Source organism: Typopeltis vanoorti, chromosome 11 (assembly GCF_054136105.1).
Source record: "Typopeltis vanoorti isolate ZY-2024b chromosome 11, IOZ_Tvanoo_1.0, whole genome shotgun sequence".
NCBI classification, from domain to species: Eukaryota; Metazoa; Arthropoda; class Arachnida; order Uropygi; family Thelyphonidae; genus Typopeltis; species Typopeltis vanoorti.
Window position 1 is genome coordinate 100,779,229 of NC_143559.1, and position 13,464 is coordinate 100,792,692.

The 13,464-nt window shown below is 35.9% G+C and overlaps 1 protein-coding gene across 1 annotated transcript in view; it reads right to left on the reverse strand.

Annotated features, from left to right (window-relative positions):
* The window catches only part of LOC150101877 (serine/threonine-protein kinase ATR-like), an 860,597-nt gene that overhangs the window by 281,828 nt on the left and 565,305 nt on the right, over positions 1–13,464 (reverse strand). The window contains exon 37 of the mRNA XM_090399924.1: positions 8,608–8,789. Within this exon, the coding sequence (XP_090256050.1) occupies positions 8,608–8,789 (182 nt within the window). The remainder of the gene's footprint in view (positions 1–8,607; positions 8,790–13,464) is intronic.

Below are 13,464 nucleotides of genomic sequence, written 5' to 3' on the forward strand. Positions count from 1 at the left end.
CGCAAGATTTTAAAGTTCAGTTCATTAAGATGAGGCAAGAGATGAAACGGATGCGGAATGAAGGTAAGAGAATTTGAGATATGTATGGAAAGGTGAAAATGATGAGAATGAATAATATTGGTATAAAAGAGATATTGAAAGACCTGCTAGTGGTGTTGTATGGTGATTCAATTATTAGAGGTGTGCTGGATGAGAGGATGCAAGGTTTATTTTCCTGGAGGTAGAATGAGTAGAGTGATTGAGGCATTGGATATGAGAAGTAAGTGAGCAAAAGAGTTGGTAGTTGGAATAGGAAAAAATGACTTGACTGAAAACAAATAACACATCAGATTGAATATTGAAGGTTGTTGAGATGGATAAAAGATAACAGTGTGATAGGAAAGGTAGTAAGTGTGTTGCTCAGGTATGACAGTGGTGAGATGAGGTGGAAAGCAAGGATTATGAATAATATGCTAGCAGAAATGTGTGAGGAGAAAGGAGTACAGTTTGGAAATGTGTGGAATGAGTTTGAAGGAGGAAGTGAGCTGTATAAGAGTGAGGACTGCATTTGAATGGTTTGATGAGTCACTTGGAGAGACTACTGCTGGGAGGTGGAAAAGTGAGTGCAGAGAATGAATCTGATCAAGTGGGAATCGATGTGAAAAAATGGGAGAGTAAGACAAGAGAGATTGAAGAGATGGTTATGAATGAAAAAGTGAGTGGCATGAGTAAGAGGTGTGCAAGACAGACAGAGAAACGGGGAGGTGCAGAGACAGGGGAATGCAGCATGAGAAAAGTTGATGATCCAAGAGGATGTGAATGCATGTGTAGACAAAAAAGGAAGCTAATAACTTGGGATCAAGGGAGGAAACAGTTGGATTTGAAGAAGGTTCTAAGAAGAATAAGGAGAAAAAGAAATGGCTCAAGTTATACAAACATAGCAGTCACATAAGTGGTATCAGTGGAACTAGCTATAGATCCAGGAATGAACTGCTATGTTTGTATAAAAATGGTAGAAGTGTAAGAAACAAGTGTAAGGTAGGGATGCAAGAGGGAAATAGTGCCAGTGGTTTTGAGACAGTATGGTGTGAGATAGAGGTGAAAGGAATGAAATACTTAGTCAGATGTTGTTACAGACCTGGTAATATGGATGGTATTTAACATGAAATGTATAATCAAATTAGCCAAGCAAATAAGAAATGGCAATATACATTGGGATGATGAGATAGCAACTGGAATTAAAAAAACGACTGAGTTTTTGAGGGACAACTATCTCAGACAGTATATAACAGAAGGTACATGAGATTGAGGGTCATGGATTTGATCATCTCATCAGAGAACGTAATTATAAATGAGGTGTCAAATCACCATCCAGTTGGTAAGAGTGACCATGAAGTGATTACCTGGGTGGTTACCAGCAGTGTAAGAACCTCTGTGAGGAAAGAGGTATATGTGGAACTACAAGACTGGTGATTATGAGAAGCTCAGGAGACAGCTTGCAGGTGTAGCATGGAATGAGGAGTCAACTGGAAAGGAGATCAATGCAGCTTGGGGAATATTCAAGAACTGTCTAGTAGAAGCAATGTATAAATGTATTTCAAGGGTCAGAAGGTTAAATAAGGTAGGTATGAAATGGATGAATAAAAAGATTAAGAATGTGATTCAGAGGAAAAGAGCATTATGGAGACAGCATAAGAGGAGTGATAATAATCAATTTCATGAGGATTACAAGAATGGCAAGGAGGGTGACTTGGTTGGTAAGGGTAGCAAAAGTGGAGTATGAGCAGCAGTTAGCTAATGAAGCCAAAACAAATCCTAGGGATTTCTTTCAATATGTAGCCAGCAAAAAAAAAAAAAAAGAATGATTATGGAAGGATGACACTGACTAGAGAAAATGGTATAAGAACAACAGCTACAGAAGATACTTAATGAGCAGTTCATAAAGGTCTTTCATTCTTGTGATATCATAGAGAGTTAAAGAGCAGTTGATAATGAGGAGGAGAGACTGAAAGTGAGCAAGAGGTATATAGGGAATTGAGCAAACTTGCTGTTAACAAGGCTGTGGGACTTGATAATATATCACCAAATATTTTGAAGGAATGTTCCAGGGAGTTGACATCCGCCTTAGCATATTTTTTTTTTTAGGAAAGATTGACTTCTATTTGGGTTTGTAGGTCAGATTTATTTCAAACTAAGTTATACTAACTAGTTTCGCCAACCAAGCTGTTGGCTTCATCAGGGTAAAAGATATATAGATAAGATCACTTAAACGCTAAAACTGTTACACTAAAACTATAAATGAACCGAATATAACTACATTTTTACAAAAAACAGAACACATACATCACACGCATAGAGTGTGTATGATCTCACTTGTTGTTATGGAAAAACGTTCTATAATTTGTAGCAAAATTTAATTCTGGCAAGTTTAAAGATTTAATGAGGGTCTTCTAGATCCCAGGCAGAATTAATCCTTGGTTTCTATTCAGATTTTGTTTTGAACGATAAAAGAAGCCACAAGAATAACTCTTGTGGCTTCTTTTATCATTTGGGAGCAGAAATCTTCCTCTAAGTAGGGAATGGAGCTTTTGTCCCATTCTATGGTATGGTTTGTCCTAGAGAAATGAAAGGCTAACCCTGATTTGTCTTCTCTATTATTGATCTCGTCTCCTATGTGTTCCTTTTTCCTGATTTCAAAACTTCTAGAAGTCTGGCCAATATAGTTCAAGCTGCACAAGCAGGGGATGTTGTAGACTCTGACATATTTGTAAACAGGATGACTGTCTTTTGGAGATCTTAAGAATTGACGGATGCTCTTTGAAGGTTTAAAAGCTACTCGTATTCCATGTGGCTTGAGGAGTCTGGTAATCTTATTGGAAACTGTCAATATATACGGAATTATGATAGTGGAATTATAATGTATATCTTCAGGCTGTCGTTGTGGGGGGTCACAGATATGCCGGAGTCTACAACATCCCCTGCTCGTGTGGCTTGAACTATATTGGCCAGACTTCTAGAAGTTTTGAAATCTGGAAAAAGGAACATATAGGAGACGTGAGCAATAATAGAGAAGACAAATTGGGGTTAGCCTTTAATTTCTCTAGGACAAACCATACCATAGAATGGGACAAAAGCTCCATGCCCTACTTAGAGGAGGATTTCTGCTCCCGAATGATAAGAAGCCACAACAGTTATTTGTTCAAAACAAAAGCTAAATAGAAACCAAGGATTAATTCTGCTTGAGATCTGGAAGACCCTCATTAGATCTTTAAACTTGCCAGAATTAAATTAAATTTTGCTACAAATTATAGAACGTTCCTCCATAACAACAAGTGAGATCATACACGCTCTATGAGTGTGATGTATGCATTCTTCTGTTTTTGTACAAATGCAATTATATTCAGTTCATTTACAGTTTTAGCATTTAAGTGGTCTTACATCTATATATCTTTTACCCTGACGAAGCCAACAGCTTGGTTGGCGAAACTAGTTGGTATAACTAAGTTTGAAATAAATCTGACCTACAAACCTAAATAGAAGTCAATCTTTCCTATAGTTCTTGTGGTCAAAAATAACTGTTTCATCATTACATTTCTTTTTATTATGAGTCTTGCACTAGGTCAAATTCCAAAGGAGTGCAAAGAGGGCAAGATTGTGCTACTTCATAAGGGAGGTAATAGAACTCAATCATCAAATTATAGGCCTATCTGTGTGTCAGGTGTTGTGGTTAAGTTGTTGGAGAAGCTGGTGAGAACTAAGATCCAGAATTGGGTTGACAACAATAGTATTATCTTTGATGGACAGCAGCATGGATTTGCTGAAGAGAGGTCATATTTTAGTAATCCACCTACCTATTACAATAAGATGACAGCTTCACTGGAGAGAGGAGAGCGATACACAGTAGTATACTTAGATTTTGCAAAGGCTTTTGACAGATTACTGCATGATAAGTTAATAGTCAAACTAGAGTGGATGGGGTTGGATATTAGATTAGAGAATTGGATCAGAGGCAGGCTATCTGATAGGTACCAGCAAGTTGTGTATGGGACAGATATCCCAAAAGAATAAAGTCACTAGTGGTGTGCCTCAGGCGTCTGTTTTAGGGCCATTGCTGTTTAACCTGTATGTTAATGATATTGGCAAAGATTTGGATGGGGATATTCATTTGTTTGCAAGTGATACAAAGTTGGGACAAACTATGAAGAGCAGAGATGTTGTAGTCATACAAGAAGAGTTGAATAAATTGAGTGAATGGGCATGTGAATGGGGATGCGCGTTGAATGCTGCAAAATTTTTAAAATTTGAAACAAAGATGAGGAATAGAATTTACGCTTGGTGGAGATATATTGTTGAAGGTGGAGGAAATAAGAGATCTTGGGGTGATAGTGAATAAGGATCTGAAATTTAGAGGACATATCATCAAAATTGTGAGAATAACACAACAAATTCTGGGAATGATGCAGAGGACACTGACTTGTAGAAGTAAGGAGATTCTTGTTCCATTGTATAAGACTCTGATTAGGCCACACATGGACTACTGCACAGAATTCGTCACCTGGTTTTCAAAAGAAGAAAGAGATGCTGGAAAAAGTCCAGAGGTGATTGACTAAAGTAGTTCCTGATCTCTGGAACAATGAATATGAGAAAAGGTCAAGAAGATGAATTTACAGAGTCTAGTGGATAGGAGGAAGAGAGGTGATATGATAGAGAGCTACAAGTTAGTAAAGGGTTGTTATAGGATCAATGTTGAAAAGGTTTTACAGAAAATGGTGGGAGATCAGGGGATAACCAGAGATCATCCCTGGAAGCTGTATAAAGAGGGTGTGAGCAGAGAAGTGAGAAACAGGTTTTTTGCATGCAGAGTTGTGAACGATTGGAATGCCTTGCCTGAGAGGATGGTGTGTGTGTGTGTGCAGAGGTTTAAGGCACGGTACAATGAGCTGTGTGCATGACAAAATGATGAATCTTTGACTTCATGGGGTCTTAGGGTAGTAATAATAATAATTTCCTTTCACCTATTTAGTTAATTTCTTCTCATAATCTGATTTTGTCTTCCTTACCATGCCGTCACCTTTCTTGCCTGATAGCAATATCACAATATCTGCAATCATCTGCCTAAACAAAGCAATATCACGCTATACAGTGTCATTTGATGCTCCCAAATCTGGACACAATGCAACTCTCTGGATTTGGGAGCTCATATTCCTCCAATTTATAGCAGCTACAAATCATGCCATAGACCATCGTGCCCATAGACCAAGTCATTTGACTTGGTCTATGGCACGATGCATCTTTCTTATGAGTGCCTATAACAGCAGAGGACATGCACTTCTTTCCAAGAAGTGTATGTCCCTCTGTTGTTAGCCAAGTCTCACTAATGCCTATAATGTTTGTTGCATTTGTACTAACTAATGTCACAAACTCTTCTCTCTTATTCCTAATGCTTCTAACATTAGTATACAGAAACTGCAGCATCCCCTTAAGTCCCCCAACCACCTTTACATCCTCAGTTGACTACCCCATTCAATATCGTTGCTTGAGAGACTAAATTCCACAATTTTTGTTCATTCACACGTTCATTCACTTCATGGGTATCTGCACCCATACTTGACTGCATCTGCCATAATTGCTTTAGTTTCCTGAGTTTGTGCTTCCACACTCTCAGTGAACAACGCGCTCTCCAAATCTCTAACTCTGAATTCATTTAAGTGCAATTCATCAAATGTTTCCATCCATCAAACTTAGGCCATAGGTTCACAAACTCTACATCATTCCTTCTGCACAACATGAATCTGCACAACTGATTCATTAGCTATCACTGCTCTCCTCATTTTGCCTATATCATAAGCATGGCAGTATAATCGCAAACTTTATCCTCTCGCTCTTCCTTTTCACTTCTTCCAACAAGTCTTTCACATCCTTCCTCATACAACCGGGTCATCGATTCCAGCCAAAACAATCAACTCTTTCACATTTCGTTTCTGCATTTTGACAGCATTACTAATGTTCATTAATTTTTGCATCAGATAAGATTTTGTAGCATTTTCATGAAGAACTCTCCCCTTAATAACTAACTAATAATAAACAGCACCTGTATATATCAGAAATGGTCCTATAAATAGAACCCCCCAACACACACATCCATAGACAATGCAATGCACAAATGCAGTAGTGTCCTAATAACTTAATCTCAAAACAAACGATAAGGGGAAAAAATTTATTCTAAGAATTTGTGATGATGTCACATTTTATCCTTCTATACTTTTACTCCAATTAAGAAAATAAACTTTATTTTTTGGAGTTTATTTCCAAGAAAAGCAATGTTAATCTTTTAATCTCCCCCCACTCTGAAATCAAATTTCTAAGGAGATATTAAGTAGAAAGTCAAGGGAGAGCACCTGCTCTACAGCTATCCATCTCCACCACCAGTGAACCACAAATCTACACCAACACCACCTACTACCCACCATCACCATTAATATTTCCACAGACAATCACAAACATCCATGCCCACAGCGGGTTTTGAACCTGCAGGCTTTTGGTTGGAGAGTGGATATGCTAACCACTTGGCCAACAAAGCTGGCATCCATATCTTAAGTTTTCATGTCACCTTTATCATCTTTAATTTCTTTTACAGTACTCTTTCCCCCATTTCTAAGCTTGTTTTGCCCCCAGAACATTTTGCCAACTTCCTGATATTTATTTTTTATATTCTTAATAGTCTTCCCATGACTTTTATTTAGCTACTTTTTACACACAGCTTAGCTCTTTTACATTTTTCTCTGTATTCTTTTAGGGCATCTGCTGACTTATTTGCTAAGAACTTTTGGTATGCTTTTTTCATTTCCAGAACTGTTTCTTAAACTTCTTCTGTCTACTATTTCTATCCATGCAGACAACTTCATCACATACCTCCCTAGCTGAATCAATCAATATCTTCTTCAGAGTTTCCTACTTAATAAACTGTATGTTATGATATTCTTCATTTGCGGTTATTATTCTAAAAACGTTATCCCTCTAAGGAATAAAAATATCAGTAAATATTTTTTTAGATTTCTTTTTGTATCATTTTAATTTTCAATTTTTTTTTCTAGCAAAGAATGAGTATCAGCATCTATTGTGTCACAAAAACACTGTATGTATATACGTGATATTTATTATTATAGTTTTAAAGTTGTCATTTCTCTCACACTTTATTTATTTATCCTCATCTGTGCCATTGTTTTGATATTTTATATTATACTGGTTTTGTAACAGTACTTTAATTTATTATAGTTATTATTACCTCTCTCACACTTTTTATTTGTTCTACCAACTGACTGACTCATCATTCATTATATTTAACTTATTGAGTTTATGAGTGTGAGATTCTTATACTATAATAAGTATGTGTGTTATTCCCCCCTTTGCATCCAACCAATAGTTAAAGATAGTCGTGGAGTGAATTAACAATAATTTAAAATTTTAACCCTTTGTTGGTTAGATTATTCCATGTTCATATCCTGGGATAATGCATCGACTTCGGTATCACTATGTTGTTGCACAAATTAATGAAGCTGAATAAAATTTCATATTTACTTTAACATTAATTTATATACAAGAGATAATTAATCATAAAAACTTTACATAATTAATCTTAAATTTAACATTAATGAACTTAAACTCTCTCTCTCTCTCTCTCATATCCTATTCATTGTTTAGTAACAAATACAAATTAATTTTACCAATGAAATTTAGCATTCTAGCTCAACTTGTGTAAGCTTACCTAACATTATTTAATGTAACAATCTTTCAACTATCTGACATAGACATTTACTACAAAATAAAAACAGAAACATATTACTACTTGAGTAATCTTAGTGTAATTCCAATTTCCTGAGCTTTAACAACAGATTCCAAACTCTTCTGAAATGTATTTATCACTTCGGCATACATTTGCTGTATCCTTGGAAATATATTCCTTATCCTTTGAAAAGTATTCTTTCTGAGTGATTCTTCACTTTGCTGCCAACTCGTGTCTTTTCGATTGTGGTGACAAACTAGGATGATTACTCTGTTGTCTTCCTTGTCTTCTCTCCTTTTTTCTTATCTGCAACATCTCCCTTGTCTTACAAAATGACAACTTTTATACAAAAGTTTTACAACCTATGTGTATCTATCCTCGATTCCGAGATTCACAGCGAGAAATCCACATCATACACATATCAGCCATTATTAAAATTTTGACATCACAAGACAATCTGAATAATGTGAAGTATATAATTTGCATTATTCAAATTATTAAATTATCACGCAAATTGTATTTTGAATACAAGTTATATAACTGAAACGTATTTCTCACAAATAATAATTTTTACCAAACAAAACTTGTAAAAGTGAACATATTACATAAGACATCCATGTGAAATTTTACATGCATGCACCAAAAATGGTGAGAACAACAACCAAAGTAAATTTATAAACTTCACTTCAATAAGATATTTTAAGCAAAATTTGAAATTACTAAACATTATTACCTGAAAAAAAAAAGTCTCCAAAAGTTAGATAGCGCTAAATGGCCTCACCTACTCCCCGTATACGGGAATAAAAAGGCATTAGCTGATTTATTTATTTTTTTTTTTTAATTACCTGAAGAAAGCCAATGCAGTTTCGAAGCTCAGAACCTTTTCCTTTAATGTATAATTCCAGATGCATGAGAGAGCGTGCGTAAGCTTGACAATGAAAAGATGCTCTGGCTAGAAGATTTTGAGGAATCTTGGACACAAAGTCTTTAACTGATTTGTATATTTTATCTTCATTAATAGGGATCTCTACAAAATGAACCAATACACAATATTTTAATTGCCTGCATATGCAAGATTAAAAAATGTATAGCTATAATAATAAAATAGCCAAATATTAACTTGATTTGCAACAATTTATCGACTTTATTGCAACAGTATTTCTTTAAATAGATAGGCAGTCCTTCCACCAGTTGTAGCAGATGGAAGGATGGTTAAACAACTAAAGGAAAGGGTAGTTTTTAAGAGAGACATTTCTGAATTCAATGCAGTATAAAAGTGGTTTCCAAGGGGATAAATGCTGATTCACTTTTTTATTTACATTTATTATGATAATGACTAGGAAATTAAGAGTTGGATGTGAAAATTTAGAAATGATTCTAATATGAGAAAATTAAGTAATTAACGTGGAAAGTCAGCTGGAGTAGATGAAATTCAACCAAAATTACTCAAATATAAAAGTTTAACAGTGGCTGCATTGAATAATTCAGAAGGTCTGTTAGTGGATCAAATTAGAGATGATTGGAGCTGAGCTCTCCAAGTACCCATTTATAAAAAGGGAAATAAAACTGAATGAGGAAAGGTACAGAGGTATTGTTCCCTGCTGAGTGTTCTTGGTAAGATCTATGCATGCATACTTGAGAAACAGCTAAGAAAAATTGTGGAAGGGAAGTTTGGTGAAGAACAAGCAGGATTCAGGCCAAATACAGGTTGTCAGGATCAGATTTTCACTTTAAGACAATAGTTGAGAAATCTTAGGAATATAACAAGGATTTATATTTAAGTTTAGTTGATCTGGAAAAGATATATGAAAAGATGCCAAAAGGAAAGCACTTCACAATTATATGGTTTAAATGGGACATTATATCAAGCAATACATAGTCAGTGTGTAATAATGTTGGCATCTTGACAGATACCCAATTACTTTGGAGGAAAATTGTTCATTGGAAGTTAGTAATGGTGTAACTTTTTTGTGTAGTACTATCATAATTATCCTTCCCCTTTAGTATTGACTTTAGTATTTATTGACTTCCCTTTAGTACGAGGGTTGTTTGAAAAGTTTGGTAAAAAAAATAAGTTAAATACATTTTTTTGGAAAAATCACCTTTATTTCTTAACATAGTCTCCATCGAGGTATACACATTTGGTCCAGCGAGTTTCCAATTTTTTCATCCCATCTAAAAAGTAGGATTTGTCAAATTGTGCAAAATAGTCATTGACAGCCTTGATGACATTCTCATTTGAAGAAACATTTTTCCCACCGAGCCAAATTTTTAAGTTTAGGAATAAGAAGTCACACAGGGCCAAGTCCAGAGAATACAGTGGATTTGGAACCAATTCAAACCTCAACTCATGCAATTTTGCCATTGTGACGGCTGATGTGTGGGGCGGTGCATAGTTATGATGAAAGAGCACTTTTTTTTGTGCGCCAATTTGGCCATTTTTTCCTTCAGTTCTTCTTTTAAATGGTCGAATAATGACAGATAATAGACTCCCGTTATTGTCCTACCCTTTTCCAAATAATCCATCATGATAATTCCTTGGGAATCCCAAAAAACAGTGCCATCACCTTCCCAGCTGACAAAATGGTCTTCACTTTTTTCAGTGCTCTTTCACCAGACATTGTCCACTGTTTTGACTGCTGCATCATCTTTTTCATGACCTCTGGCAAAATTTTAGCCACACGTGGCTAAAACTTTGCCAGGGGTCATGACAAAGATGATACATGCCGACACTGAATGAATGAATGAATAGTGTTGCCATCTATTGGAAATTTACCAAACTTTTCAATCAACCCTCGTAAACCTATGCTGTTCTTCGAGTAGAGCTTGTCAACCCATTTCTGTATGCAAATTCATACAGCTTTTCTAAAATCTTCACCAACACTCCAGAAATACTGACAGGTCAGTAGTTAGATATCAGTTTTTGCACCATCCTTGTACAACAGAACTATCATACATTCTTTCCATTCCTATGATCTTTCTGAAGGTAAGACTCAATTTATACAAACTATTTTGGCTAGACATTACTTAAGCCTATGTTCCAGTATCCTAACTTACCCTACTGTTGAAGTGATATTCAGGTTATACAACAGTTGAACTTCCTCCTCATAGACTTCTATATCTTCATTCAGGGTAACCCTGTGTACCATATTACATACATCTTGTTGATAGAACTTAGTGAAGTGATCATTCATTATTTTATTGTTATTATTATACAGATATCTCAGTGGAGTCAGAAGATTAATCATGGGAGACCTATTATTCATACATTAGCCTTTATTCACACACCTCTGGCAACCCATTCCACCTATTCACCACCTTTCAATCAAAAAATCTAATCCCGACACCCTGGCTAACAATATTCTTGCACAATTTCCAGGGGTGACCCTCCATCCAATGTATTGAGAAAGGTCTTCAGTATCAATCCTATAAAATTCCTTTAATAACTTATATGCTTCTATCATGACTCCTCTTTTTCACCTATCAGCTAGTTTTTCAAGCCCACACACGTTCAATTATTCTCACAGGGAGCATTCAAAAGACCTGCTCCAAATCACTTGCCTTTGGATCGTTTCCACCCTTCCTCATTCCCATGGAATCCAGGTGTTCAGATCTACATGCACTAGTCCAGATGTAGCTTTACAAAGGGGTCCAATAGCCTCCCTATCTTGTCAGTGTGCTTTTCAATGATCATGTAATTTGATGTACTGTTTTGTCTACCCTCTAAAATTCAGCTGTGTCCACCATCAACTCTAAAGTCCCTGGCTTCATCAATTTCTTGCAGTTTAGTTTCTTTTTGATAGAGGACACACAGCTTGTGATCTCTTCTTCTCAAAATGCATCACCTTACGAGAGGGAGGGGAGCTGAAAAGTTCAGATTTACATCTACCACAAAAATGATATTAAAGCAACTGATATAGCCACAAAAATGAACATATTTTTAAACCCTTTAACCTCCATGTTTCATCAAATTGTAATAATTTGTTCTCTTTCTTTTAGGATATAAAAGACATTTCAGAAGTTTTGAAGAAATTCGAAGACTGAGAGGTGCGGGCCATCATCAAGTTTTTTGTGCTGTAAGAAAAGTCTGCAACTGAGATTCACCAAACTTTGTGTGAGACTTGGTAATCTACCCTAGCATATCTAACAGTTGCCAGATGGGTGGCCAAGTTTAAAACTGGGCATCCTGAGACAACAGATGTCCCCAAGTCAGGAAGACCTTTCACAGCGATCACACCTGAAAACTTCGATGCAGTGCTCGCCATAATCCTTGATGCTTCCTGTGGCTATTTCTTATCCCCAGAATCTTTGCAAAAACATTGCAAAGATTCTGGGGATATCCAAGGAAAAAGTTGGAGTCATTATCCACCAATATCTGGACATGCAGAAGCTCTCAGCGAAGTGCGTCCCCAAATGTTTAAATGCCGACCAAAAGAGAGAACATGTACAGTCATCTCAATGGATTTGGGGGCATTTTAAGAAATCAGGTGCAAATTTTTTTAGCTCGTATTGCAATTGCTGATGAAACATGGCTTTATCAGTATGATCCAAAAAAACAGTCAATGGAGTGGAGATACAAAGGTTCTCCATGGCCAAAGATGTTCCAGACCTAAAAGTCAACAGGGAAGGTTCTTGCAATTGTCTTTTGGGGTATGGACAGTGCAACCCTTACAAGTACCTCAAAAAAGGTGAAACTGTTACAGCAGCAGTTTATTCAACAGCTTTGAAGGAAAAATGTTGTGGGAAACTGAGCAGAAGCATGTTGTTTTGCAGGACAACATATCTGCTCATGAAACCCAACAGACAATACACAAATTGGGCTTTCAATGTCTGCCTTACTCACCCTATTCACAAGACCTGGCCCCATCTAACTATTTCCTATTCCAAATTTAAACAAACACTTGAAAGGAACAAAATTTAGCACAGATGATGAAACCATATCTGCAGGAGAACTAGTTTATGCAACAAGGGAAAGACTTTTTTTCTCAGAGGAATTGCAAATGATGCAGCAGTTTTTGTATTCCCTGCAAAGTGCATAACACTTTGTGGGGAATATGTAGAATAATGTGCAAGTTACATGGTTCTATCTCAATTCCTTCATCATGATTATCACAACTTTTCAGCACACCCTCTTACAAGAGATCGTACAACTGGGCACGTTAAACTGGCAGTCATTTATCTTTGTCCTTACTGCTTGTCTATTCAAGTTATCTCAAGATCTCTACATTACCTTAATTGATTTTTTGCTCTTACCAGTTTTGGATAATCAGCAAACAACTAAATATTTTCAATCATTTCCTATATCACTAATGTACAAATTAAATAAACAGAGGACTAAACATGGAAAGGCTCATATGTTCACGTACCTGTTATTTTCATAGTAATGATAAGAAAATAATATTTATTAACTTATTTGCTGATATTTTGTTGGTATTATATCCAGCATCTTCAGAGCACACAAACACATAGTATGCAAAACAACAACAATTTGGTATAACAGTGGGACTAGTTTAAAAAAAAAAAAATGTAATGGAACACAAGAAACTCAAGTCCTAATTATGGCTGTATAAATTTACCAAAAATCTGGGAGAAAGTCATTTTAAGATCTAATTAATATTTGTTTTCTCTCTTTTTCAAACACAGATGGTACCTAATTAGGACCTCATTTGCTTGTGTTGTGTTACATTTTTTTTTTTTCTAAA